This window comes from Otolemur garnettii, unplaced genomic scaffold (assembly GCF_000181295.1).
Source record: "Otolemur garnettii isolate 467f Iridium unplaced genomic scaffold, OtoGar3 scaffold00132, whole genome shotgun sequence".
Classification (NCBI taxonomy): domain Eukaryota; kingdom Metazoa; phylum Chordata; class Mammalia; order Primates; family Galagidae; genus Otolemur; species Otolemur garnettii.
This window is the reverse complement of record NW_003852527.1, coordinates 4,795,176-4,822,568: the sequence shown is the minus strand read 5'-3', so window position 1 is coordinate 4,822,568 and position 27,393 is coordinate 4,795,176. Positions and strand designations below refer to the sequence as shown.

The following is a 27,393-nucleotide window of genomic DNA, read 5'->3' as shown; positions in this document are numbered from 1 at the left end:
TTCCAATGATTGAGATTTAATTTTTAGGAAACCATGACGGAAAAGACTAGTTGGCTGTACAACTAATTTATTTCAAAGTAGAAGTTAATTTTCTTCTGGGGAAGACAAGGTCAGAAAGAAACAAATTGTGCAAAATGACCCAAATGGTGATAAATGTAAGTTGATTTTAAATGTGGCATAAACCGACATCTAATTTTAGCTGATCTTAAAGAAAATCTCTTTCACTTCTACTTAACAACTTGGTCCCAAACAGGCCACTCATGGCAAACTTGTAATCTAGTCTAAAAAGGAGCTTGTTAAAATTCATGTAGATTAGACACATGAGTATTTGCTAATATTTGATAATTTTTATTTGAAAGAGATATATATTCCATTTTTTCTAAGTTTTCTGGAAAGACTAACTGTATAGATACTGTCTCTGGAATTTAGTTTTCAGAAAATGAGGATTTGAAACTGATCTCTCCCTTCTAGTTCTTGCATTCTATGACTTAAAGTAAATTAAATAAAGTCTGTTCTTTTTATGTATATGATTTCAGTTAATATTTGTTATAGGCTACTCATTCATTTGGTACAAAATCCCAAAGGTACAGAAGGCTACTCATTCATTTGGTACAAAATCCCAAAGGTACAGAAGGCAAGTAAAGCTTGCCACCACCCCTGTCTCTCAATCACACTGTGTCTTGTGGTTGCTTCAAGACTCTAGGTTGCAAGCAAACTCTAGGTTTGCTTTTCTCTGATTACAGACGGTGAGCATTTTTCCTTCTGTTTGTCGGCATTCATCCATATTCTTGGAAAAAGGTTCTGTTCTTGTCACTTGCCCGTTGACTGATGGAGTTGCTGCTCTTTCTCACTGATTTGTTTGAGTTCTTTGTATATTCTGGTCATTAGCCTTTGTCTAGTTAGTAACATGCAAATATTTTCTCCTATTCTGAAGGTTGTCTATTTGCTTTGTTGATTATATCCTTAGCTGTGCAGAAGTTTTTAAACTTGATCAGGTCCCACTTATTTATTTGTGTTCTGCTGCAGTTGCCAATGAGATCCTCTTCATGAGTTCTTTCCCAAGGCCAAGAGTTTTTCCTACACTTACCTCCAGGATTTTCATTGTTTCATGTCAAAACCTAGAGATACCACCTAACACTAGTGAGAACAGCCCACATCACAAGGTTCCAAAGGTGCAGGTGTTGGCGTGGGTGCGAAGAGAGGGGTACACTGAGGCACTATTGTGGGATTGCAAACTAGCAAAAGTAAACCTCCCATTTAACCTTGCAATCCCATTACTAGTTATCTACCCAGAAGAAAAAGAATCATTTTACCATAAGGACATTTGCACTAGAATGTTGATAGCAGCTCAATTCACAATTGCAAAGATGTAGAAACAACCCAAAGTGCCCACTGAACCATAAATTATTATAAACCATTATTTATAATAATAAACTATGGTGTATATATATACATATATATACATAGTATATACTATATATATCATAGTTTATTATTATTCTATATATATACCATACATATATATATACTATTATACTATATATTACTATTTACTATTACTATATTACTATTTACATATATATATTTACTATTATACTATATATACTATACATATATATATCATAGTTTATTATTATATGTATATATACACTATGGTGTATATATATACATATATATACACCATAGTTTATTATTAGATATATATACACCATAGTTTATTAATCCATTCATGATATATATATGGCATATATTATATAATGAAATAATACTCAGCCATACAAAAAGATAGAGACTTTTCATCTTTTGTATTTACCTGGTTAGATTTGGTGAACATTCTCCTAAGTATCTCAAGAATGGAAAAGCAAGTATCCTGTGTACTCAATACTGATATGAAAATAGTAGACCAACAACCACAGGCCCACAGGAGAGAAAACACAATTAAATTCAAGAAGATTGGAGAGCGGAAGGGAGAAGGGGGCTCTATTAGTTCCTACCTATCAGGTACAATTAGGGAAATATGGCACACTTCCTGGATGAAGAACTTAGCTACGACTCAGACTTTGCACTTGAGTTGACTAATGCAATAAGGTAACTTAACTCAGATTAATCCATAATAAAAAAAAAGATTGACTCTGGGTATTTATAGATTAAATATCAGTTGATGAGAATCCAAGTTTTGTTTTGATCAGTACCAAATGTTAGGGCACCATTGGGATAACAAATTTTTGTCATTTTGCATCCTATAAACTTTCTTCATCACCAATGTTTGTATTTGTCTAGCTCATAATATTTTCTAAGCTATTTCACTATGTATTATCTCATTTGCTCCAAAGCACCATCTATGAATATAATTTCCAATGTTCCACCTTGGTAGGCAGATTATAAATGTCATGATGTTTGTATACAATATTTACATGTAACCTATATGTTACATGTGTGCATTCAGACACTGTTAAAATGCCTAATAGGATGCTAATAATGGAGTCGTTTTATAAAATGTTTCTGTGAACTATCCCCCCAAAGCATAAAATTTGTTCAACCAGAAGTTAAGACTAGAGAGGCAGATTTGAAACTTCATGGATATGAGAAGGGCACATAAGCCCTCTGACCGGCTCTTAGTGACTGGTGTCTGGGCTTCAGAGAAGTGCCTAGGGTTGGGGCCTTCACAGGATTGTGAAGGGCCAGAGAGAGCTGCTGTTATCAAATATCTAACCCTACCCCTCCTGGCCCTCTGCAGAAACAGTAAGAATCTAAGACTACAGTGAATACTATTTTTGAAGACAGAACAAAAAGATCTAATGAGACAGTGGGTATCTGCTCCCTAATACACCTATCAGCCAACCTGCTGGTTGATTTGCAAAGAGATAGGTCTACTAGTTCAAATTCGCCTACTCATTCAGAGGAAAAGAAATTTAGTGTACGTGAAGATTTCTCATAAATAAAGGAAAGGGTGCCTAGCACATACTTACTTAGAGTGCTTTTCATCACTATGCAAACCATAATGATGTCTCTCAACAGAACATTCCAAGACTGGAAATGCCAGAGCATATTTTCTTGGCCTTGCATCATCTTCACTTTCAATTAAATATAAATTCTTTAAAAATTACCATCAGTTTGACATGTCACCCCGTAAGTACTGAGTGCTGCTTGGCTGCAGAGCAGAATGAGAGAGACATGGTGGTTGCTCCCAGCTAGCTTCCATTTTGGTTATAAGGGATATGACAAGCCCCCAAACATTTATAATACAAGGCAGAAGGTGAGAAATACCTAAGGGAAACACCAAAGACTTGCTTTAAGTATGTCATAATAGTGCATCTTATAAATGTCCCCACACAAATCTTAAACTTGAAAATAGTTTCAGCCAAAAGTGACACAGAGCACATGGACAGGCTCTTCTTTAGAAGGCCCAGAAATGAACTCGTCTTTTATTATTACAGTTTATGAATTTTAAGGAGGTCATAAACCAACAGAATCTATAATACACATTAATGCCAGGATAAATGAAAGCCAATATATTACATGGCTAAACTTGGCGTAATCTCAGGAAAGAATGATGTGATTGATGAGGAAATCTTATTTATTACTCTCGGTTGAATAGCTGAAAGCTCTTCCTAACTAATTTGTTTAACTGGAGTTGTCAGTTAGGTAAATCATAGATTTTAAAAAACTGCTTTATAGGCTGCATTAGATAAGGCATAGATCTATCATTTTATATTGGCCACCTTCATAATGAAGTATACTCTTTATTTGATTGGACAGTTTCCAATACTACCCATGTATTACTATAATACAATAGAAACTTTCTTATATATGAGAACATATTTGTCTTAAATATCATACAAAATTATTTTATTTGATTCTCCTGCATCATGGGGAATATGTGCTTTTGGTTTTTCAACATTAGTAGGTTGAGATGAATGGACTGGATTGCGATTGAAGCACTCTGCACAGCTCCTCTAAATTCCCAGATCTGAGGTTACTAACCCAACCCTCTCTGAAGTTGCTGTTTAAATTGAATTTATTTGTCATTCATTTAAGGTAAATTAACTGCGTGAGGATTGATTCTTCTCATCACTCATTATTAAATGACATTAAAATTTATTTTTAAACATCCAGAAAAATAAAAATAATCTTCTTGGTTTTATGTAACCAATTCATAATCTCTTTATAAATCATGATATTGAACTCAAGAATGGAAAAAAGAAAGATGTAAAAGGCTGTGTCCTTCCTCTCTGATAAAGCATATTCCTCCAGGCCATGGCGAACTTTTTATGTGATATTAGGCCTCTCAAATACATGGCCCTGTGGGAGCTATTCAGCTGATTAGTACACATTACAGATGGGGGTGATTAGGTTACAGGTTTGGTCCTTACTTGGTAGACTTAGTTTCCAAAATAGCAGATCATACTTCATCTGAGATAAACTTGCATATGTTATCAGATACAGAGGAAGAAGGTAGAAATAGAGTGAAGTAGCTGCATCAGTCCCACTCTCTCTCCATGGCTGAAAATAGGTCCCATGTTCAGATATTAGCAGTTGACCTTGTGTTTTCACCCGTCCCTGACCCCTTTCATTGGTGTGCAACTGTTTTAATGAACATGATGAAAGGGGTGATCTCCAAATAGAAAAGAAGACAGGAAAGAAATAAACCTGACACAATTAAAACCTTAAGACAGTGTTTTTCTACCTTTTTTTTCTCACAGCACACTTGAACTTAACCATTAAACTTCCACAGTACACTTAAATTATGTTAACAGAAAAGAGTAAAAAAAATAAGAATATACTTATGTGCTTTGAACTTCTTTTGAAAACTAGTTAATGATCTTTAAAAATTTTCACAGCACACTGGTTGAAAATCAACTGCCTTAGGGAATTTTACAGAGTACTTGTTGAATTTTCCAAGAAGCATAGAGAGGAAGAGGGGAATCATTGTGGATTTATATTAAATCTCTAGTGTCCATTCATAGATTCCATCTCTAGGAAACAGGGGTGATTTGTGGATTCACATCCAAGGAATATTGACCCTGCCCCTACCATGTGCTCAGCCTATGCTATAAACTCTCAGGTGAATTATCTCTTTTAGTTCCACCTTTGCTATACTAAATTTTGGCACTAATTCAAATCTACAAACAAGCCTTTGAGGAGACCCCAAGGCAACCTAAGAACTGAATTTCTCTTCCTGAACATCTTGTACAGGGAAAAAGAGCAAGTTTGCAGGGCATAGAAGGGCAGACTTGGCTTGTATCTACAGAAATGGTCATGGTTCTTTTGGATTAAAATTGCAGGGGCGACCCTAATGATTAATTTGAAAGCACAGAGTCGAGATCTGAATGGACAGAGATCTAGAGAGAGAACTCAGTTTCATCTTTAAAAAAAGCAATACTCATCTTGACAATTTTCATATGTTTCAATGAAGAGAAAAAGAAATCAAAGTGGGTATTAAACCTATACATTTTTAAAGAGTCCCACATACATTTTTACTTTTTAAAAATAAAGTATTTGATAGAATATTGATATACTACATAGTTACATATAATAGCTACCATAGTTACATGATTCTGAATGTAATCTCCAGGAAAATCCTATGAAGGTAAAGCACTTTTTTTCTTCTCTTTGTGAGTGTCCATAGACAAATTAACCAGATGGAAACCTCTAGTCAGCTGTTTTGTTTCATGGGAGAGCAGTTTCTCATGTCTCAGGAGAATTTGTATTTGACCTCTCCACACAAGACAGTCAGCTTCCAACAAACAGGGCTTGCAAATATGTCCCTAGAGGCTAATATCGAACATTCCACCACAATCCTGTGATGCTTGTTTTAGGTTATTTTTGATTGATGGCCTGAGGTTATGGCTTTAGTTATTTTTAAGATTGTTTGTTGAGTTTTTTTTAAAGTAGCTTTAAGACTGTTTGTTGAGGGAAGGAAAAATGGCCTCTTCAAAATGTAGACTACAGTCACCATTGCACATTTTCCATCAACCCAAGGACACCTGCTTGGTTTGATGAAACTTGGACACTTAACCATGATTTTTCCATTCTTATATATCTCTTTGTGATAATCCTAAGCAGCTAATATATTTCTCATTTCTGACAGATGCCACATAAGTTAAATGGCTTCCATAACAGTGGACAAATTATATGCTGGTGAAAAAGCAGCCATCAAAGAACCTGCAGCTTCTGATTGTTAACCTAATACTCTTCTTAACATGTGTGTCTTCAGTTTCAAGCAAAAAATAAGTACGCACAGGTCTGCTCACCCTCACCTTCAGAGCAAGGGGGGAAAAGCAAAAAGAAGCCTAAAAGTAGAGCCTGTTTACCAACTACTCTAACTCCTTTATAGCTTTAAAATTTGTCATTTTTTTTCTCTGTAGACCATCTACTTATCCCATCTGGCTTAGTTTACACAGACTAAAAATATATTTGGAGAATTAATTTTTCTCACCATATCTTATTTAATTCTCCTAGATTTTGTCAAATTCAGTCACTCATTATGCCAAAAACTTTTTAGCTACCCTTGTAGATATCAGAAGACGATGACCTTGCAATCCTGGGAGATATGGTTGTCTCTGAAATCACACGCATAGACTCAGAAAGGTCCCAACAGAGACTGAAGTATCCAATCAAAGGTTAAAAATGTTGATGTCCCACAGTTAGAGAAAAATTTTTAATAGTGTCAACAGATTATCCACCTACTTTTTCCTTTTCTTTGATATTTCTTCAGCTGATATTCAAAGGGCACCTTAGTTGTCCTCTTCAGCCACTTTTGCAGAGAAAGTAAAAGAACTCTCCCTGCTATGAAGGGGAGGGCCTTAGAGCTTTACCTTCTTCTGTTTCTTAACTTTTATTCTCCTTTCACATATTTGCTACATATGTGGTAAGAATTAATTCACTATTTAAATGAATATATGACACGCAAAGTCTTAACTCTTTACCCCTTATTCTATTGATGGAATCCTCTTTGCATATGTGTTTTCATTGGTTCTGGTTTTGGACTATTGTTCTTAGAGAACAGTAAGTTTCCATTTATTTATTTATTCCATCGTAAAACATTTCCTGAGCTCCTACTTTGCCTCTTGAGATACACACGTGAAGCCAGCAACATTTTTTCCCTTAAGGAGCTAACAATGGAGTGAGGGACACAGAGGACAAAACAACTGTTATATAGAATGTGTCTAAGGAAAAATAAACATAAGCATGAACTATGAGAGAACTACTCGGTCCTGGGAGATCTGAGATGCTACAGAGAGAAGGATTTTCACCTGGACCTTGACTGACACAGAGAATCATCAGATTGGACAAGGATGGGTCATAAGGAGAAATAGAGAGAGACAGGATAAAAGTCACATGCAAAGTCTCAAAGGCATAAAAGGACAAAGTGTACTTGAAGAATAGGAATTTATAGCCACTTCCAGGGATTATAAATGTGTAGCTGGGATGCTTGTATGTTGAGAGTGGTATGTTGAGAGGTGCTGGGAATGGGCTGGGGATAGAAAAGTGGAGAAAAGAAGGTACTGAGGGTCTCTATGTGGAGTAACTGAGTCAAAGAAGAGCTTTTAGAAGTTTTTCCCCAGAGAAAGAAGATGATCTAATGGGTCTGAGAAAGAATTTTTGGGAGCATTGTGGAGGAGGCTCTGGAACTTCCAGGGAATTGACCCTGTCATTAGAGAACAAAGTTAGTAATAGAAATGTGCTTGTTTACACTCAATAGAATAAGAAATCCTTAAAATATCTTCAGTTCATTGTAAGCCACTAGGTTTCATAGAGGCATGAGGAGGGCCTAAATTAAGATGTAAACAATGCTTCTGTGGTGAAATCAATAGCCTGTGATAATTCATAAACTTATATGGGGGGTACAGGGAGGAATAAATGATCTAGACACTTGCCTTAGAAGACTAGGTGCATTCCATAAATATGCACCATAGACGTTTGTAGAAAGCAGAATACCTTGCTCAATGAGGCTTCAAAAATGCTTTTGACTACCCATCAGCCACCATCTGCCCTTCCAGCAATAATTCAAATTCAAATGCAAAATGAGAAAACAAGGTAAATCCAGTTAATTATAGTTAAGATTGTAATTACGATTTTTCTTTTTTATTTTCTTTCTTTTTTTTTTTTTCTTAGAGTCTCCCTCTGTTGCCTAGGCTAGAGTTCCTTGGCATCAGTCTAGCTCACAGCAACCTCAAACTGCTGGGTTCAAATGATCGTCCTACCTCAGCCTCCCGAGTAGCTGGGACTACAGGCACCTGCCACAATACCCAGAGAATTTTTCTCTTTTTAGTAGAAACAGGGTCTCACTGTAGCTCAGGCTGGTGTTGAACTCCCAAGCTCAAGAGATCCTCCTGCCTTGGCCTCCCAGAGTCCTAGGATTACAGGTGTGAGCCACCTGGCCCACGGCAAATTAAGATTCTTCATCCAGTCTCTATCTGTATCCAAGTTTTGTATATCAGTCAGACATGTTTGGAAGACGTCCACATTTTGTATTAATACTTCCCAAGAGCATTTTAATATTCTTTATACCATTTAAATTAAAATTCTTCCAACTTCTTCCCTAAAGAAAAACAGAAACAAATCTACTTTACAAAATCAATGAAAGACCTGAATGATCAATTGCAATAGTCTTGCAGCAGTCCCAGCTGAGCATAGATGTATTTATGCAGGTGAAGCTACTCTGCCTAGCTTGCTGAAAATTAAGACAGAAAGCCCAACAGACTCTAAATTAAAGAACAGTACATTTTTACATATATTCAAAAATAATGTATTAGAGGTAAAAGTTATCTTAAAAACCATCTACTGTATGTCCTCTATTTCAAAACATATAATCAATGTGATTATTTTATAAAGCATTGCCTATCTCCACGGAAAACGAAACGCCAAAATCAAATCAATACACTAATTTATAATTGGTATTTAGAATAAGAATATATAGTAATTCAACTCCCTCAAGTTATAATACAAAGAAATAAAATTTTCTCAAAAACAACATCAACAGAGTCATTATTGAAAACCAGAATGCAAAACTTATATCCTAGTGGACTTCGACTCCACCATAAGAAAGTAAAAGCCCTCTTATTTTAAAAACTTATCATTTATGATAGGAAAGGAATAAGCCATATACAGGTAGTCCGTCACGTGTATGATGCTGTGTAACTGAAACTTACGCATATTGGAACCACACCCTTGTTTTGCACAGTCCGTGGTAGCTGAGTACTGAGAAAAGAAGGGAGATGGAAGAGAGGACATAAGCTTATTTTCTCCCTCTCCTCCGTCTTGCCTCTGCCATGGTCTCCCTCGGCAGTCTGCTCTTCCTTCCTCTCCCCAAGCATCCTACACAGTAACTTCCAAGACCACCATCAGCAGCCCAGGCCCTTCTCTGGATATTGCTGGATGAATACCACTTCTGCTTACTCATCATCCACTTGTTTGTTTGTTTTTTTAAATAACATTAAAAAATAAAATAGACATACGCAAAAGGCCTTCGAAAAGTTCATGGGAAAAAGGTATATTGTGGAAAAGTGATGCATGATTTCAAAATTCCTTTACACCAAAATAGACTTGTACTAACTTGTAATGTCTAAAGAGAATTTAGTTGGAGGCACTAAAAAGAATAAGACATCAGTTTTAAAAGAGCCCCATCAATTCTGCCGAAATTGAAGCAAGAACAAACGTCAAGCCTATGGTGAGGCTTAGATGGAAGAAAGGTGAAATCATTGATGCTGGGTGAAAAGCCGCAAGGCCATCTCTGACTCTTGGGCTCTCATTTCCACTCTTATTTGTGTATTTTGACAAATAGAGATTCTTAAGTTTAATTTACTAATTTTTCCCCTAGATGGCTAGTACTTTTTCTGCCTTGTTTAAGAAATATTTCATGCTATGAGTTTATAAAGATGTTCTCAAAGAAGTATTTTTTGTTATAACCTTCAGACCTATAGCCAATTTGGAATGAATGTTTTGTGTATTATGTGAAGTAATCTAGTTTTATTCCTTTTTGTATGGAAAAAAATATAATTAACCCAACACCATTTACTGAAAAAAACACTTTCCTCTCTATCATTCGTCACTGTCCCTTAGGTGATGTGTCCTTGAAGAAGTACTTGTAGGTTTGCTTCTGATCTCTCCATTCTGCCCCAGTTATCGAAGTGTTGAATCCTCATATTGCCCATTGCAGTGCTATATATTGCTTTGATATCTGATTCGGCAAAGTCTTTCAATCTTGTTTTTGTTTAAATGTGATTTCACTGTTTGTGGTCTTCTGCAGTACATCTCTTTTATCTGGGTTTTTGTTATTCTAACGGGTAAGATGATCTATCTTTGTGGTTTTAATTTGCATTTCCCTGATTATTAGTGACACTGAGCATCTTCCCATGTTTGCGGGCCATTTGTCTCTCTTTTTTTGAAAAGCTTCTGTTCATGTTTTTGGTTCACGTTTTAATGGATTGTTGGTTTCAAGTGTAGTATTTGTTCTTATCAGTTTAAATTTAATCATCTTTGATGTAGAGGTCTCATACATTCTTATTTGATGTATTGCAACATATTGAGTATTTTTAAATGATTTAAAATTTTATTTTATGTTTGCTGATATTACATGGGAACACAATTGATTTTTATAGATAGATATTTTTATCCACACTTTTATAATTATAGTAAATTATAATAACTTACTATAGAATCTTTTGAATTTTCTCCACAATCAGATCCTCAACAAATAAGTTCGTTTGTTGCCTTTTGATTCTTCATGTGTTTCTTTTTCTCATCTCACTGCACACTCTATGAATTCCACTCTAAAGCTGAATAGGAGTGATGACTGTAGATATTCTTTTTCCATTTAAAATCTCAGCGTAAAAGGTATCAAAAGTTTTAAATATAATGTATGCTACAGTTCTTCAACCACATTGAAGAAATTGCTTTTTTTCTTCATCAGCTGAGAATTTTTTTAAGTCATAAATTGAAGTCAGATTTCATGAAATGCTTTTTCTCTATCTGCTCTTTTCTTTGAAGACAGTGAAATACAGTGATCCTCTTTTGAATTTTAAACTGAGTTTATATTCCTGAAATAAAATCAGCTTGATCATATTAATCTCTTCATGTATCACTAGATTCAGTTGGTTGCTATTTTTAGTTGGTTTTGTTATTTATTGCCATGAATATTACTGGCCTATAATTTTTCTCTCTCATAGATTCCTCAAATTTTGGTATCAAATTTTCAATAAGTTCAACATTAACTGGGGCATGCTACTGGTTTTTAAGTTGGTAACTACTTGGTATAATGCTTATGGGCAGGGTTCGGTGGCTTATACCTGCAGTCTAAGCACTTTGGGAGGCCAGAGTGGAAGAATTGCTTGAGGACAAGAGTTTGAGACCAGCCTGCCCCCACCTCTACAAAAAAAAATGAATAAAATATCTGGGCATGGTGATATATGCCTATAGTTCCAGCTACTTTGGAGGCTGAGGCAGGAGGCTCACCTGAGTCCAGGATTCAAGGCTGTAGTCAACTATTATTACGCCACTGCACACACACCAGAGTGACAGAACAAGATCCTGGATCTGAAAATAAAACAGTTCTTATACATTGTAATTACAAATCAGCTTTGCTCAAGATTTCTAAGTCTTTGAAAGCAAAATTTTCCCAGTATCTTTGATAAACTAACACTCAGATGAAGATCCCCAAGACAAAAATCACATACATAGTCTTCATCCTACTTCCTATAGCTTTAGCTGTTAGGGAATGGTTAAAAACAAGCCATTTGCCTGCTCCTCTGGACAGAGTTATTCCCTGAGCATTTACAATGATTTATTTTCGGTATAACAAAAAGTACAAAATAATGTTTAGAAGAGAATAAGGTGGCAAAAAGTGGTATAATTGAAAAAAATGTACACGCTTACCTCTTCTAACTGCCCCCTCTCTATTTAGAATGACTTTCACTAGAAGTTTAAACAGCTTTTAAAAGCTTCAGAGCTTCAACATCTTTATCCTGGATGTACCCAAGTGACAGGTCTCAAGACTGACCATTCCCACTTTAGATGAGCTCCTGTGCCAATCTCCTTCTTGGTTTCCCTTGCTCAGTAAGTCAAGACTGATTCCTTCCTTCCTTCCTTCCTTCCTGATTTTTCCAACAGCTAATTTCTTTGTAATCTTCCTAGAAAGACCTCTCCTCCCTTTTCCTTCTATAACTTTCTTGAGAATTCCATAATATATGGTTCCAATAGAATGTGAATCATTTATACAGTTATAACACCTTCATTTTTAAGAAATTCCCTCAGGACACACTCAAAGTTCAATGGTTAAAAAGATTTCTTGAAAATGAGAACTGAATGTCTTAGCATATTTTTTCCAACCAAGAAGGGAATAAACATTCAGTTTGTTCTCTTACCTCAAATTATAGTCTCTATTCCTAAGGTAGGAGCTAAGCTAAGAGGATTTGGACTTCTTGATGGTATGGAGTTCAAATGTCACTAAGTAAATATTCAATAGATATTGACCTGACCAAATGCTTCCTCTCACTGTAGAGTCCTCGTGTAAAATCACAAGGTTTCAAGATGTTAGATTAAGTCTGTTCCTACCCTACCCAACTCCCTGATGTTGTTTTTACGAAATACAATGGAATAAGTTACTTTCTTTTTAAAAAAAAAATGAATAAGTATGTATCACAGCTCAATTTACAGTCACCAAGATGTGGAATCAACCCAAGTGCCCATCAACACATGAACGGATTAATAAAGTGTGATATATGTATAGCATGGAATACTATCCAGGCATAAAAAATGGAGGCTTTACATCTTTTGTACTAACCTGGATGGAGTCGGAGAAGATTCACTTTAGGAAGGTATCATAAGAATGGAAAAGGGACTATCCAATGTGCTCAAAACTAACATGAAGCCAAAAGACAAACAAATACATGAGCATGCAAAAAAAACTCAATTAGATTCAAGTTGAGGGAAGAGGGGAGGAGGGAGAGGGATGGTGTGCTCTCACCTAACAGGCACAAGGTAAGGGTACAGGGCTCACCTCCTGGGTGAGGGGCACATCTACAACCGGGTCTTTACCTAACACATGCAGACAATGTGATCTAAAAATTAAGAAAAAAAAAGTCACCCAGTTAATAAGAAAGGAAGCCAGGATTTAGACCGAACTATTCTAATTCATGAACCTTCTTCTCAACTCCTGCCTGGCATTTCACTTCATTCACTGCATTTTAAGAAGAACAACAAACAAGAAGAGAAAGAAAAATTCTAGAATACTTGTCAACTATTATGCTAGGTTGTCACACTAGGGCCAGATGGAAAAATAAAAATAAGAATTGTTTTAAAAAGTATCTATGGAGAAAAAAAATAATAATATATATATAAATATATATGGAGCCTTGTGTAGTCAAGATGGGATAGGATAAGGATGGGGAAGGACCACTTTGTGTTATGTTTAGACTGTGACCCGATCGCCGGATGAGACACAGGTATTGTAATGCTGTCATAGTTAACGTGTTATTTAACATAAATAATTAAAATATTACCAATTTCATAATCCATTTTTGTTTCTTCATTTCATAATATATTAAAAGCCTCACAAACTAGAAATAGCCTGACAGTTCTTTTTTTTTTTTTTTTTTTGAGACAGAGTTTCATTTTGTCACCCTCCACAGAGTGCCATGGTGTCACAGCTCACAGCAACCTCACACTCTTGGGCTTAAGCAATTCTCTTGTCTCAGCCTCCCAAGTAGCTGGGACTACAGGCGCCTGCCATAATGTCCCACTATTTTTCTATTGCATTTGTCATTTTTGCTTAGCTGGCCTGGGCCAGGTTTGAACTGCCAGCTTCAGTGTATGTGGCTGATGCCGTAACCACTGTGCTATGGGCGCTGAGCCAGCCTGGCAGTTCTTAACCCTGATACATCATGCTTTGTGGTGCTATTTTATATTTACATATGTGTATTTACATTTAAAGTAGTTATATATGTAACTAAATGAATACTAATAATGAAAATGACATTTTCTATATTAAATAATGAAAGTTAAAGGTATATCCTTTATTTTCATTAAGTGATGAAAGCTTCAACATTGTAAATGTTTAAAAAAAAAAAAACCTTTTATTTTTAAACCTTTCAAGGGAATCAGATCTATTTTCCTGCTGTCGCCAAACCCCAAGTAACCCTCTGACTGTGTTTGTGTTCACTAGGAAGGGACATTTCTGTGAAATTAATCAAACAGAGAATTCCGTGTTCCTTGCAGATAATTTTGGCCATGTTCCCTTGTAAACTTTCTCCTCTGAATTTTCATCTTTCTTGGGAAAAGACCCACATGTTCCAAATCCTCTGGCTTTTCTCTACTTATTAGTGAGGAACATTATAGAAAAATTGCTGTATACAGAATTAATAGCAATATATATATAGCAAGGCACAGTGACGGGAGCTTCATCACTAAAATAAGAGAAGGCAAAATGTGTGGGAATAACAGTTCAAATGTGGTACAAGCTACCATCAAAAGTGCCATAAGAAACATCATGATGATTAACTGAGCTTCTGATTTTCTTAAAATTAAAATAAATGTGGAGGGAGAGAATTAGAAAATAGTCGAAGCTCCTAATATATTCCAGTAAATCCAGAGATGGCAAGATGGTAAACCTCATTTTCCAAGGAAAATCAGTGCTATTATTTTTTTTTTCAAGACACAGTCCCACTCTGTCTCCCTGGGTAGAGTGCTATAGCATCATAGCTCACAGCAACCTCAAACTCCTGGACTCAAGAGACTCTCTTGCCTCAGTTTCCTGACTAGCTGAGACTAGAGGCTCCTACCACAAAGTCCAGCTTGTTTTTCTATTTTTAGTAGAGACGAGGTCTTGCTCTTACTTGGGCTGGTCTTGAACTCCTGAACTTAAGCAATCCACCGCCTCAGCTTCCCAGAGTGCTAGGATTACAGCAGGAGCCACCACTGCCGGCCGTGCTACTATTTTTGGTAATAATTAAAGTTTCATGTTCAATGCTAAATTAAAACCTTTTGAAATTTATATGTTTTACTCCCTAGTAAGTTCTCTAAATTTTCAAAATAATTGGAATCCATTCATATCAACTTTTTGTTCATCTAACATAATGAAATTAATCCTGCAGATAAATTCTAGCTATTTTATTTAATAGCTATAATGAAAAGGCTTCTGCTGTTATTTATGCTAATACTTTGGCTTCAAGCATGAAGGCACTCATCTATTGTTTTCTACCACTGATGATTTTATCTGTACTTCTATATGTAGATAATTGTTCTATAATAATCACAAAGACCTAGCACTTGTTGGAATCCTATCTGCTGAGGAGTTTATTTGGTCAGCTTGGCATAGGACATTTAAATGGAGATGTCAGCCAGGTATGGTGGCTCATCCTTGGTCCCAGCACTTTGTGAGACCAAGACAGGAAGACTGCTTGATGCAGGAGTTTGTGAGACTAGCCTGAGCAATATAGCAAGACCCCATCTCTACAAAAAACAGGGTTAGTCAGGTGTGGTGGCATGTTCCTATAATCCCAACTACTCAGAAGACTGAGGTGGGGGTCACTTCAGCCCAAGAGAACTATGATTACATCACTGTACTCCAGCCTGGGCAGTAGGGGAAGACCTCGTCTATAACAAGTTAATTTAAAAAATAAAAGTAATTTTTTAAATAAATGGAAATGTCCAGATGTCCAGAACACAAAAGCTACAAAGTAAAAGAAGTATTGGATTCATTAGCATATTTGGGGTGGTTGAAGGCACAGGTAAAAAGACTGTCCCAGGGATTGTGGATGGTTCGGGAAAACCTCAGGACTAACATGCAGAGCCCTTGTTAGGAACCCAGTGAAGACCTGAGGAATAAAAGCCGAAACTACAAAATGACAATGTGCCTGATGATTCATTTCTATTTAAGTTTGAGTAAAAAAGACTGTTATGTCCATCAAGCTCTGCCTCTGGACTCTCCAGCAGAATAGTAAGTGAAGATAGTTATTAAAAGCCCTAGCAACAGTTTGTGTTTATATCCTCGAGGTGAAACTATGCCATTTCTACACGTATCGTATCCTCATTGAATTCCACTTTAGCTCATGACGAATACAAGATGTTTTCACAGTCTGGCTGCCCGGTGATGCCTCTTCTTCTCCTTCTTTTTCTTCTTCTTTTAAAGCAAAACCCACAAGAACTGCCAAGATGAGGGAGAGTTGACCTTTTCTAAATCACTCCGTGTCACCATGACGACAAGCATATTTTCCCAAATTTGAAAATTATGGATTTGTGCTTAAGAAAATATAACTTCTTTCAAGCACCTCACTCACACTTGTATTGAGGCTTTATCATTTATCTTACAACAAAATTCTACTTTTATAAACATGAATGATTTTCTTATTCACAGGTTCAAACAAAAATGACAACTGTTCAATTTGATTGCCAATACTGCACAGCATCGCTTCTTGGGAAGAAGTATGTCCTGAGGGATGACAGTCCATACTGTGTTTCCTGTTATGACCATATCTTTTCTAACTATTGTGAGGAGTGCAAAGAACCGATTGAATCAGATTCCAAGGTAGGACTCTCCCGGGGTCACAGAATCATCCCGTACGAACGGCAGATGCATCTTTTGGAATGCCTCTTTTTATTTAGCGTTGATTTTTAACACCATTTCTCTGCTGCTGGATACAAGGATCTTAGAAGTTACCGTTAATCAAGTTCTAGTCACTGTGCTCAGCACTATAAAATATAACGCATGCTTTAATCCTCACATAATCTGGGAGGGTGGGTTAGGAAGCTAAACATTAAAGCAGTTAAGCTATTTGCCCAAAGTTACACAGTTAGAGTATTGAATTGTTTCTACAGTGACAAGAGTGCTGGGTCCTAGTACAATGCCCTTCCTTCCTCCCTTCCTTCCTGGGTATGTTTCATTTGTCTGTAGTTTATAAGAGGAACATAGAGAGAATTTGAAGAAATAGAAGAATTTTACAGATTTTCCAGCTGCCTTTAGTGACCCACTAAAAAAGCCCCAGGCTCTGGCTTTTAATTACCGCAGAGAAAGTCCTCTGCACAAGGTGTCAGCGTCAGTAACAACTTTCCCTCAAGCTATTAGCACAACCTACTAGCGCTGAAGGCCCAGGAATGTCCAGTGTTGTCATAAAATGGCCTGTTTGGTCGCAAACACATTTAATTAACTTTTATTTCCTGTCTCGAAGGATCTCTGTTACAAAGACCGGCACTGGCACGAGGGATGCTTCAAGTGCACCAAATGCAAACACTCTTTGGTGGAAAAGCCATTTGCGGCCAAGGACGAGCGCCTGCTGTGCACGGAGTGCTACTCCAACGAGTGCTCCTCCCGGTGCTTCCACTGCAAGAGAACCATCATGCCGGGTAAGCCGGGCTCGGCCTCCGCACCTGCGCGGGGGGCGCGGCCGCAACAACACCCGGCTTGCCAGGAAGTCCTCCTTACCCTCGCTGGGTCTCATTCGGTGTACTTTAGCAATAAAACGATTGTTCATTCCTTACTCTTGAATAAACGTAACTTACAGAAACATTTCAAAGCAGAGCCTGGCCCACAGTACAAAGACAAAACGTGTGCCCAAACTCTGTTAAACTCCCTGCCTTAGGCATCACCAGGGACATCAGAAAGAACGATTCATCAAAGCGATTCACCATCATCATTGGGTGAACTCTCTGAACCTTTATTTTCCTAGATGATGTTTCTGAAACTGGCTAAATACTATTTTCTAAACAGACAATTCATTTGTCACTTAAAAAAACCTTTTTTTTTAGGTCATTTGATCTATGTATGTTTAAAAAGGAAATCAAATCCTGCTTGGCCTGTACTAACAGGTTCTTACTTTTGGAGTACAGGTTCCCGCAAAATGGAATTCAAGGGAAACTACTGGCACGAAACCTGCTTTGTGTGCGAGCACTGCCGACAGCCAATAGGGACAAAGCCTTTGATCTCCAAAGACAACGGCAATTATTGTGTGCTATGTTTTGAGAAAGAGTTTGCTCAACACTGCAACTTCTGTAAGAAGGTAATTATCTAAAGAGGTTGAAACTTGTGGAACCTTGGAGCTCATTGCTTCTTAGCGGCACCATATCTAACTGCCTATCAGGTTGTATTTACACGTTCGTGTTGGTTTTCCAGCATATCCAGAAACCACGAGGTGTCATAAGATGAAGATGAACATCTTTTTTTTGTCTTCATAAAATTCCACCCACAACATGAAGTTAGTATTTCAAAGAGTTCAAGTGATTTGATATTCCTGTTTTATTCGCTGCTTTTATAGAAAATATCAAGTATTCTTGGAGAGGACATACCTCCCTCTTTGAATTTTGAATATAGAATGTTCATTACAAAATAATTTTTAATCCACTCAATACTAAATATTTTGGAGAATTATGGATTTGCATAGCAGAGTGACTGAGGAAACATTCAAACGGCATGTTTACCACCTCACACTAAGGAATAAGGCTTTCTTATTTCCTAGCTCATAGACTCAACAGAGTGCCAAGTTCATGAGGGAAATGTAGTAGACACAAAGACAGAAACACTGAGAGCTGCCAGCTCCTTCCCTTCCAGTTCTAGAGTATCGTCTAGGGCCTTCGGACTTGGTTTTCCAAGCAAAACACATTTTGTTATAGGAACAAAAAAGCCATTTTTTAAGTAAACTTTTTCCAATTCTTTTCTATCTTCTGAGTTGTTATGTGAAGAAATCACTCATGTCTATCACTTTGATAAAGCCTGCCTCTATTCCTTAAAATACAAAAGGATGTTCTATAGGAATCCTTCACCAGTGAGACATCAAAAGTTTGAAATGGTACCATGCATTGTGATGAGAAAGCTTAATCACGAAAACACAATGAATTAGTGTAGTGGTTTCTAAACATCTTTGATCCACGGGCAAATTTGACAGATCTCTTAGGATACTTGCATCTGGACAGACAGAAGTCTCACGTCCACTCTCTACAGGTACATATACAAATACCTATGCACACACACACAGTGGTTCTCTACAAGTATTAACAATGCTGGTACTGCATTTCAGGAGGCATCAGTACACTATTCTAAGTCATAATTATTAAGTTGTGCCATAATGATGACAGTGAATTACAATTGCTCATAACATGACGTGAAATCATCTTATATCTTGGGATCTCCATTACTCTCCCAGAAACACCGACGTAGAAAATGACTTTACAAGCAGCAATCAAACCCATGACCCTGTGACAAATGAAGCTCCAAAATTAGTCAGAGTCAACAACATGCATTTAAAACATGCTGGAAATAAAATAAATAGTTTCATCTCACTGTTTTGGCCCATTTTAGGCTTCATTTCTTAAAGACTCAGGCTAAAACATTAATGACACTTATGAAAATTATCTTAAAATCATTTATTGGACACGATATAAAGTATCTTTCAAAGCTATAAAAGTTTACAAGAGGAACTTCTCTAGTACATCAGTGCTGAGCTCTGTCTGGGCCAAAGTGCTGGCATTTCCCAGGTTAGAGGAGCCCGACTATATTTAGGATATGATCTGAAGTCATCGAAAATTTGTGAAATATTTATATTGGGTAGTAGACAGATTTTGACATGCCAGATTAAATTCTATTTCATTTTTAAAACCACAAGTCTTCTAAGGAAAGCTAGATATAAATGGTTTTGATTGAGATGATCCAAGCTAAACAATTTTTTTCAACCCAAACCAAAGATGGAAAGGGTGATTTAAGGGTGGGAAGTTCACAAAGTGTAGAGAAAGATTCTCACACAGGAAGTGGGATAGTGAAGAAAAGTTTATTTTGCTGCCTCAGAGAGAAAAAGAGAGAGAGTGAGAGTAGAGAAAGATGGTGTAGCCTCTGAAAGGAAGAAGAAGGTGGTGCTGGCCCCAAGCCAAAGAGGCTGAGGACTTAGATAGGGAATTATAAAGGGTAAATAAAGGGTTAATGTTGTAAGTTGATAACAGAAATGGCTGTGAAACTGCCTATTTTTCTCCCCACCCCAATGAGTCCTGTCTAGAGGTCTGGCAGGAATGTGGGGGAGGTGCCTGTACCCCTGCTGTCTGCTTAGGGTTCTTCAAGGCTCAAGAAAAGGTTGGTTTTATCTGACTTCTTAGAATGTGGTCAGAGAGCTGCTGAAGAGGAGCTCTGGAAGAAGCTGAGGGGCCACATGCCCTCTTTTGTTTGTTCAGTATTTTTCCAGTTCTGCAAAACAAGCTCATAAAGCAAGTTAATCCCCCAGATGATCAAGAAAGAAGCAAACACGGGAGCCAGAGCACCACTGTGTGCAGGGATGTTTTTGAGTTAGATGATTTACAATACTAGCCATGCCGTCCTTTCAAAAACTACCTGACAACCAGGCTCTCAGAACTTTTTCCCATAGATTTGTGTTACATTAAAATTTATTTTCTACCAAAAACTAGTGATCTCCAACTACAAGTGATTTCAATTCAAACTCCTCAGGGTTCAAAAAGCGTTTTAAATGTATTCTCCATGCTTTGTCACCTACTGAGCGCAAAATCCTTACTGCCTCCACTTTGTCAGATAAGAAACTTGTTCTAAATCCTGGGATCAATCACTGGCAAAAACCAAGCTTAGATATGAGACTTCATCTTAACCTTCCCACCTCTTCAAAAGGAATATAATCACAAGCAAACTATTTTTAATGTTCCAAAGTTTCTTCTCCCTAATTAACAGTCTTTGGTGTATATGCCAAGTTTTATTTTGCTCTGAATACATTTTTCAAGTTTCAAATCTTTTAAGCATTGCCTGATAATCATTAGACCAAGCAAATCAAAGGAATCCTGAATTCCGCTGTGCCTGCTATAAGGCATTTGAAGTCAGTAGGGGGTATTTAAATTGCTTTGCTTCACACACACTGTCATGCTTCCCATTTACTTATTCAGAATAGTATGCCTTTTTCCTCTAGGGAAAAATCACTTTTATATCAAATATCTTTAATTCCTAAGATATTTGTTATAAGATTAAAAATTCTTCAGAGTACTTCTCTCAGAAGTCCACAACACAGACAAACAACATTTTTGAGTTTGTAAACAAAAACATAACTTAAAATAGGCTCTGCATTTTCACTATCCAGTTAATTTGAACACGAAAGTTATAGGAACCATCTCAGATGTCCCATTGCTTTAGTGATCATAAGCATTTATATGGACACATTTCAGGTCCGGCAGCAACTCCAGGAACTCAGTAGCCATGGATTTGAAAGATGATTTGACTTAAAAATAGTTTCAGAAGATTTGCCCAGTATTTATCTATCTGAATAATAATAAATATCTTAATAACATCTCGATAAAGATATGTTACCTTTTTAAAAAGTAGAATTCCTAGATGAAAATGATTTAGAAAAAATTTATATTATCTTATGGGAAATTAATGATCATCTCTGGTAAAACATCATCATGTCACACCATAAGGTTCGATGTACACATACAACCAGTGTTCACTACTTTGAGTCCTGAGTCCAGTAGCACCCCATCGCTTGATAAAATGTTGGATTGCATTCCTAGGATGATTTTGTCCTTTAGTATCTATTAATTCATTCACTGAGGACTTGTTAACTGCTTATCAGTGCAAAGTAACCTGACTCAGTACTGAACTAATGATTAAGCATACAAGCTGCGGAGTCAGACTGTGCAGGTTTGAATCCTAGCTCTCTGTGCCCATGGCAGGTAACTTGATGACTCTAACTCTAAATAGTTGCTCATCTGTACAGGAGCAATAATTATAGTCACTATGGTGCAGAGGTGCAGAGAATATTCAGAAGGGGTCATCCCTTGGAAGAATGCTAAGGACTGAAAAACCACCTAAAAGTGCTAGTGATTATTGGCATTATTATTAGTTTACCCCAGTGATGCCCTCCCTCCTTCCCACTGAGGCCCAGAACTCGTACTCTTAACCACTCCACCTGCTACCTTCTACATACTAAACAACTCCTACAGCCAAGAAAACAATGATGGTGCTGACCAATTCCATTCAGGAATGGTACTGCTGGGTATTCTTGGGCCTGGTATAAAGTTTTAAGGAAAAAGTAGAATATTTTTGGAATCCTTGAAAATTAGAGATGGCTATAGAAAATACTTCTAAAGACATCTTTAAAGACCAAAATAAGAAAAGTCAGGTAAGTATGAGGAAGTGATTTGTGGATCCGATTCTGTTTTTCTTGAGTCCAATATTATTCTACCTTTCTCTGTTCCCACTGCAGGAGAAAAATTAAAATTTGGAGGGTGCCAAAAAAGGTACATACATTTTAAGAAAGGTAAAAGCTATATTAAAATTGTAATACTCAAGTCATATTTGACTTATGCAATTACAAGAGCTACAAGATGGGATATACAAGATAACAAATGTTATTGGTATATATTGAGTACATAATTTTAATACAGATTTTTCCTTTTTTCTTACAATATGTATACATATTTGACACTTTTTTGACACAATTTTCAATTTTTGCCAGTTGTAAGTAATTTCTGTAGCCTCTGGCTGCTCACACTGATTCAAAGAAACAGAAGTGTTTAGGGAAAAGAACATCCTAACACAAGATGATAAAGTAGCTCAAAGAGAAGAGAACCATGAAATGATCTGAATTATAATGGCTACAATGGCCATTGCCTTTTTTTGTGATCCTTCTGTAGGTGATAACTTCAGGTGGCGTAACATTTCGTGACCAACTGTGGCACAAAGAGTGTTTTCTGTGTAGTGGCTGTAGGAAAGAGCTCTGTGATGAAGCGTTTATGTCCAAAGATGATTATCCATTCTGCTTGGACTGCTACCACTATCTCTATGCCAAAAAGTGTGCAGCCTGTTTCAAACCTATCACTGGTAAGTTCTTTAGTTCCGTGTGATCAGATGATGAGACATTTATGCCAAATGCTGTCTAGTTAACTTATGGAAATCTTTCATTTATGTTTCCTTTTGAGATTAAACACAACTAGGTGTTCATATATCAGTATGCATATTACATGACCGCCCCTTCAAGGAAAGTACAGAGTATAATTTGGGGGGCTATACTCTCTAAAGGGTAATTGCATTCTACACCTAATGGTACCGGTTGTTCAGTTTGAGAAAGAAGGAGAGCAGAATGAGCTGAGAGGTCAAAGAAGACCTTCACCAAGAGCTCCATTAAGGATGTGAGAGGAAGGGTTACTAATAAATCAGAATTCGCCTTAGTTCTGAAATAGGTAGGGCCAAGCATCCTTAAGACAGAAAAGATTTTTGATTAAACACAACTATTGCATAGAACATCTGAAGCTATAATAATTAAGATAACATAGGTCAGGAACTAATTAAACTTCACCTTGAGATACTTCTAACAAATGTATTATTCTCTTTTCTCTCTATTCGCTTGCAATTATGAAGTGCACTTATGAACAAATGAAAGAAAACACAGCATTTTACTGAAAAAAATACGTGTGATAAATGACTTGAAAATAATGCAATAATAAGTTAAATAGGTTTCAAGGTAAAAACCTCAGAGATCCTTCTAAAATGCTAATCCTATAGTAAAGAAACCGAAGCCAGCATGACACTTGGGAAACCCAACAGCTATTCTTTTTGGCAGTTTATGGCCGCTTAATGAGGTGGAAATACTGTATTTCTACTGTCCGTTCCTTGGTCATAGGGTTAGTTTAAAACTGATTAAAATATCAGATACCAGGTTAGGATGTTTCATCTTATCTTTTAGCTAAGCAAACTGCAGGTCACACAGAGAGAAAGGGAAGTGATACTCTCGCATAGATATCTCTGACTACAAAGCCTATGTCTTCCTCCCACGGTACTACACTGTATCCACTTATCTGTTTTTGACATACCTTATCTACTTCCAACAATGTGTGGTTTCTATGTCCAGATTCTACCTACTTCTACAGGTAATGGCAGAATTTACCTGGGAATCTGCTTATGTGGCATAGGTGGAACTTGCCCAGGACAGGCATTCCCAGATGGACACAGGGATGGGCTGTACTCTCTGCTGGTTATTTGCCTCTACGTGGTCATGCTCATGGCCCTGTCTCCAGTTTCTTGAGAAGTACCTGATGGAGTGTTTGATTCCTTGAAAGGATAGATTACTCTTTTTCTCCAATTCCTTTACAGGTCTCAGAGGGGCCAAGTTTATCTGCTTTCAAGACCGCCAGTGGCATAGCGAATGCTTTAACTGTGGGAAGTGTTCTGTCTCCTTGGTGGGTGAGGGCTTCCTGACCCACAATAAGGAAATCTTCTGCCGCAGATGTGGCTCCGGGGCGGACGCTGACATCTAGAAGGAGACAGTGTTTCTCCACCTGTAACCCACTCTGCCTTTGTCGTCACTAAATCTAGAACCTAGTTGAAGTCGTAATTTTTTGACTTAAGCTTTAGAAGATATTAATGTAGAGGTTATAGCGGAAAAATTTTTGCACACATTCTTATTGAACTGTATTCCAAGGGCACAGAAAAGCACAATCTAACAGAAATTAATATATGCTAAATCAGAGTCACCTCTCCTTGCAAAATACTGCACTCTACTGTTAGAAACATAGGAAAGTATCTCTGCATAATCAAGTGTATGGCTTATGCTTAGGATTCCTGGATGTAATTATATTGAAAAAATGATGTTTTTCAAAGAGCAAAAGAAAAACTGAGAGATCAAATTGAAAGGTACACATGTGACTAATGTTTGCATTCTTAGCCAGCCAGTTATACATAATATGATAGATTGGCTATGAATGGTAGAACTAAATGGATCAGGGAAAACTGATTAGCAATCATCACATTTAATAATCGTGTCATCTCTCGATAATTCTTTTGTTGTTCACACATACTGGCTTCAGAATTGAAAAACAAAGTGGCAGTTTGCTTCATACATGCTGTTTCCACAGCTAGTTGGTCCTATGTTTAATCAATGGAATCTGAAAACTGTGGACGCAATGACACTCATATTCTGCCTACGTAGAGGGGATCATTTCTACCTACAAATAGCCAAAACATGGGTTTCAGCATTTTGTATAAAATGTATTTTCAAAGCCTGAAGTGATTTTTCTAAATGCTTACAGATTCCATGAAATAAAAATCTATTCTTTCAAGTGGAGCTAACCAGGATAATCCTTGTCCCCAAAGGCAAACCTTTAAAGTAAATAGATCATTAAATCATCACTTGTGGAAATGAGTTTTAGGGAAGGGATTGAGTGTTAGAACATGACTTTCATCCAGATATCTAAAGACATAATAGAATGCATAATTAGCTCTGTGCCTCATGCATTTTGCCTTCTAAAATTACACAGATGATTAATGGGCAGACATAAAAGTGGGCTTTAAAGAAATCTAGTAATAACAAGAACTGAGAAAGAATAACTCACTGCTGGCAATTCAGGACCTGCAAAGCCACACAACAGAGTGATGTGGGCTGAGAGGAGCCTGCCCCTTTGCTCCCCATACCTGTGCCACCCACCTGACCCCAAGCCAACCATGCCTCTGCTGCAATCTACCGCAAAAGCCATTCTACCAATTGCTCAGTGCTTATTGGTCACAAAAGGAAGTACAGGCTTAGTGAAAGGTCTGTCACTCTCCCTTTATCTAATTTAGACAGGCTTCAACTGGTGATGACCCGACCCAGCTGACCCTGAACAATATTTTCCACATTGTCTGGGACAGATGAAAGCAGCCTGTGCTCTCCCCGGTCATCTATCACCCTCGGTTATGGCGTCTCGTGGGTGGGGTCGAGGAGTTCAGGAGAAGAAACCCACATAAATGTCACATATTCCTAAGTGTCTACTTTCAGATTACTGCCAAGGGTTAAAGATTTTGATTGAAATAGAATTCTAGGCTTTGGTTGATTACAATGACAAAAATAGCCTCACAGGAGATTCAATTAAGATTGTTATGGAAACAATTTTTGAAATAGTTTAAAAGCAAAGGCATTCAGGGATGTTAATTTGGAGATACTAACAGAAAGTTCAGGCCATATAGACTTTTTGAAAACTATTAATTGTATTTTTAGATTAACAAGGCTAAGGTATTTTCTCATATTCACATTGTGACATCCAGGCAAAACTATCAATATTTTTCCTGCATTATAAGAAATTTCACAAGTAGGGCATAATATACCGATTGTCTTATGAATGATAGTGCATTACACATACAGAAAATCAGACTTTTTAAAGTCTAGATACATATATAACATGTAATATTTTCTTCATTAATCAGTTATAGATAAATATATATAAAACAGATAATGTTTTCTTAGTAAAGCAAGGGATAATGTTTTGGCATTTTGCTGTGTGTATGGGTGAGTATGGATGTGATCAGGCTCATATTTAATCTTTACAATAAAATTCAAAGAATTCTTTTGTTTTTTTAACTTAAAAACTATTTTACTTTATTTCCCTTATCTTTATTTTGTCTTTTTTACTTTGGATTAATATGAAGGTACATACACTTAGGTTACATTATTTGCATTTATAAGGTAAAGTCCAAAGTATAAGTTGTGGTTGAGTCCTTCACCCAGGAAGTGTGCCCATAAAATTATTTTCTAGATGGAGATATTACTATTTTTGATAAATACATTTAATTATATAAACTTTCACATATAAATAGTTCTCTATTTAGAAGGTGGCCTGGACACCAAACATGTATTAAGAATGTGCTATCCCGGATGGGTACGGTGGCCCACGCCTATAATCCTAGCACTCTGGGAGGCAGAGGAGGGTGGATTGCTTGAGCTCAGGAGTTAAGAGACCAGCCTGAGCAAGAATGAGACCCTTGTCTCTAAAAAAAAAAATAGCCAGGCATTTTTGTGCCTATAGTCTTAGCTACTTGGAAGGCTGAGGCAAGAGGATGGCATGAGCCCAAGAGTTTGAAGTTGCTGTGAGCTATAATGCCACCAGCACTCTACCTAGGGTGAAAGAGTAAGACTGTCTCAAAAAAAAAAAAATGCTATGCCCAAATTTACAGCTCACACTGTTGTGGTTCTGGGTGGTGGGAGGGCGTAGCCAGACATGAAAATGTAGAAGTGCCAGGTGCTGAGATCCTTCCCTACAACTTGAACAAATCACCACTGTAGACATTCCACACATTAAGCAAAACAACTAAGAAGACCTCCTTACACTGACATACATACAAAGAGAAATGTAAAAATCATATACATATACTTGATTTATTTAGCAAAGAGGAAAGCTCTTTTGACATGGAATGGACTGCCTCGGGAAGCAGTGGGCTCCCAATAATTCAAGGGTAACATCTGCACACACAGGAAAGTAGTTAAAAGCAAATCCCACGTGCTAATAACAACCAGATGGCATAGAAGTAGCTGAGAAACTGTGCCAAAGAACAGGAAGAAATGAGATTGTTAACATAGAAAGGGTCAGAGGAAGGAAGAATGTTAACTTTTAAGATAAAAGGTATATACATAACATGCCATAGAATGTTACCAACTGTTCTTAAACACAAGA

General features: G+C 37.0%; 1 protein-coding gene across 1 annotated transcript in view; it reads left to right on the top strand.

Annotated features, from left to right (window-relative positions):
* Positions 1-24,289, top strand: part of FHL5 (four and a half LIM domains 5) — a 35,977-nt gene extending 11,688 nt beyond the window's left edge. The window contains exons 2-6 of the mRNA XM_003798220.1: positions 16,355-16,525; positions 17,166-17,340; positions 17,824-17,993; positions 22,609-22,795; positions 24,065-24,289. Coding sequence (XP_003798268.1) covers positions 16,367-16,525; positions 17,166-17,340; positions 17,824-17,993; positions 22,609-22,795; positions 24,065-24,228 — 855 coding nt within the window. The 5' untranslated portion in view covers positions 16,355-16,366 and the 3' untranslated portion in view covers positions 24,229-24,289. The remainder of the gene's footprint in view (positions 1-16,354; positions 16,526-17,165; positions 17,341-17,823; positions 17,994-22,608; positions 22,796-24,064) is intronic.
* Positions 24,290-27,393: the final 3,104 nt, after the last annotated feature.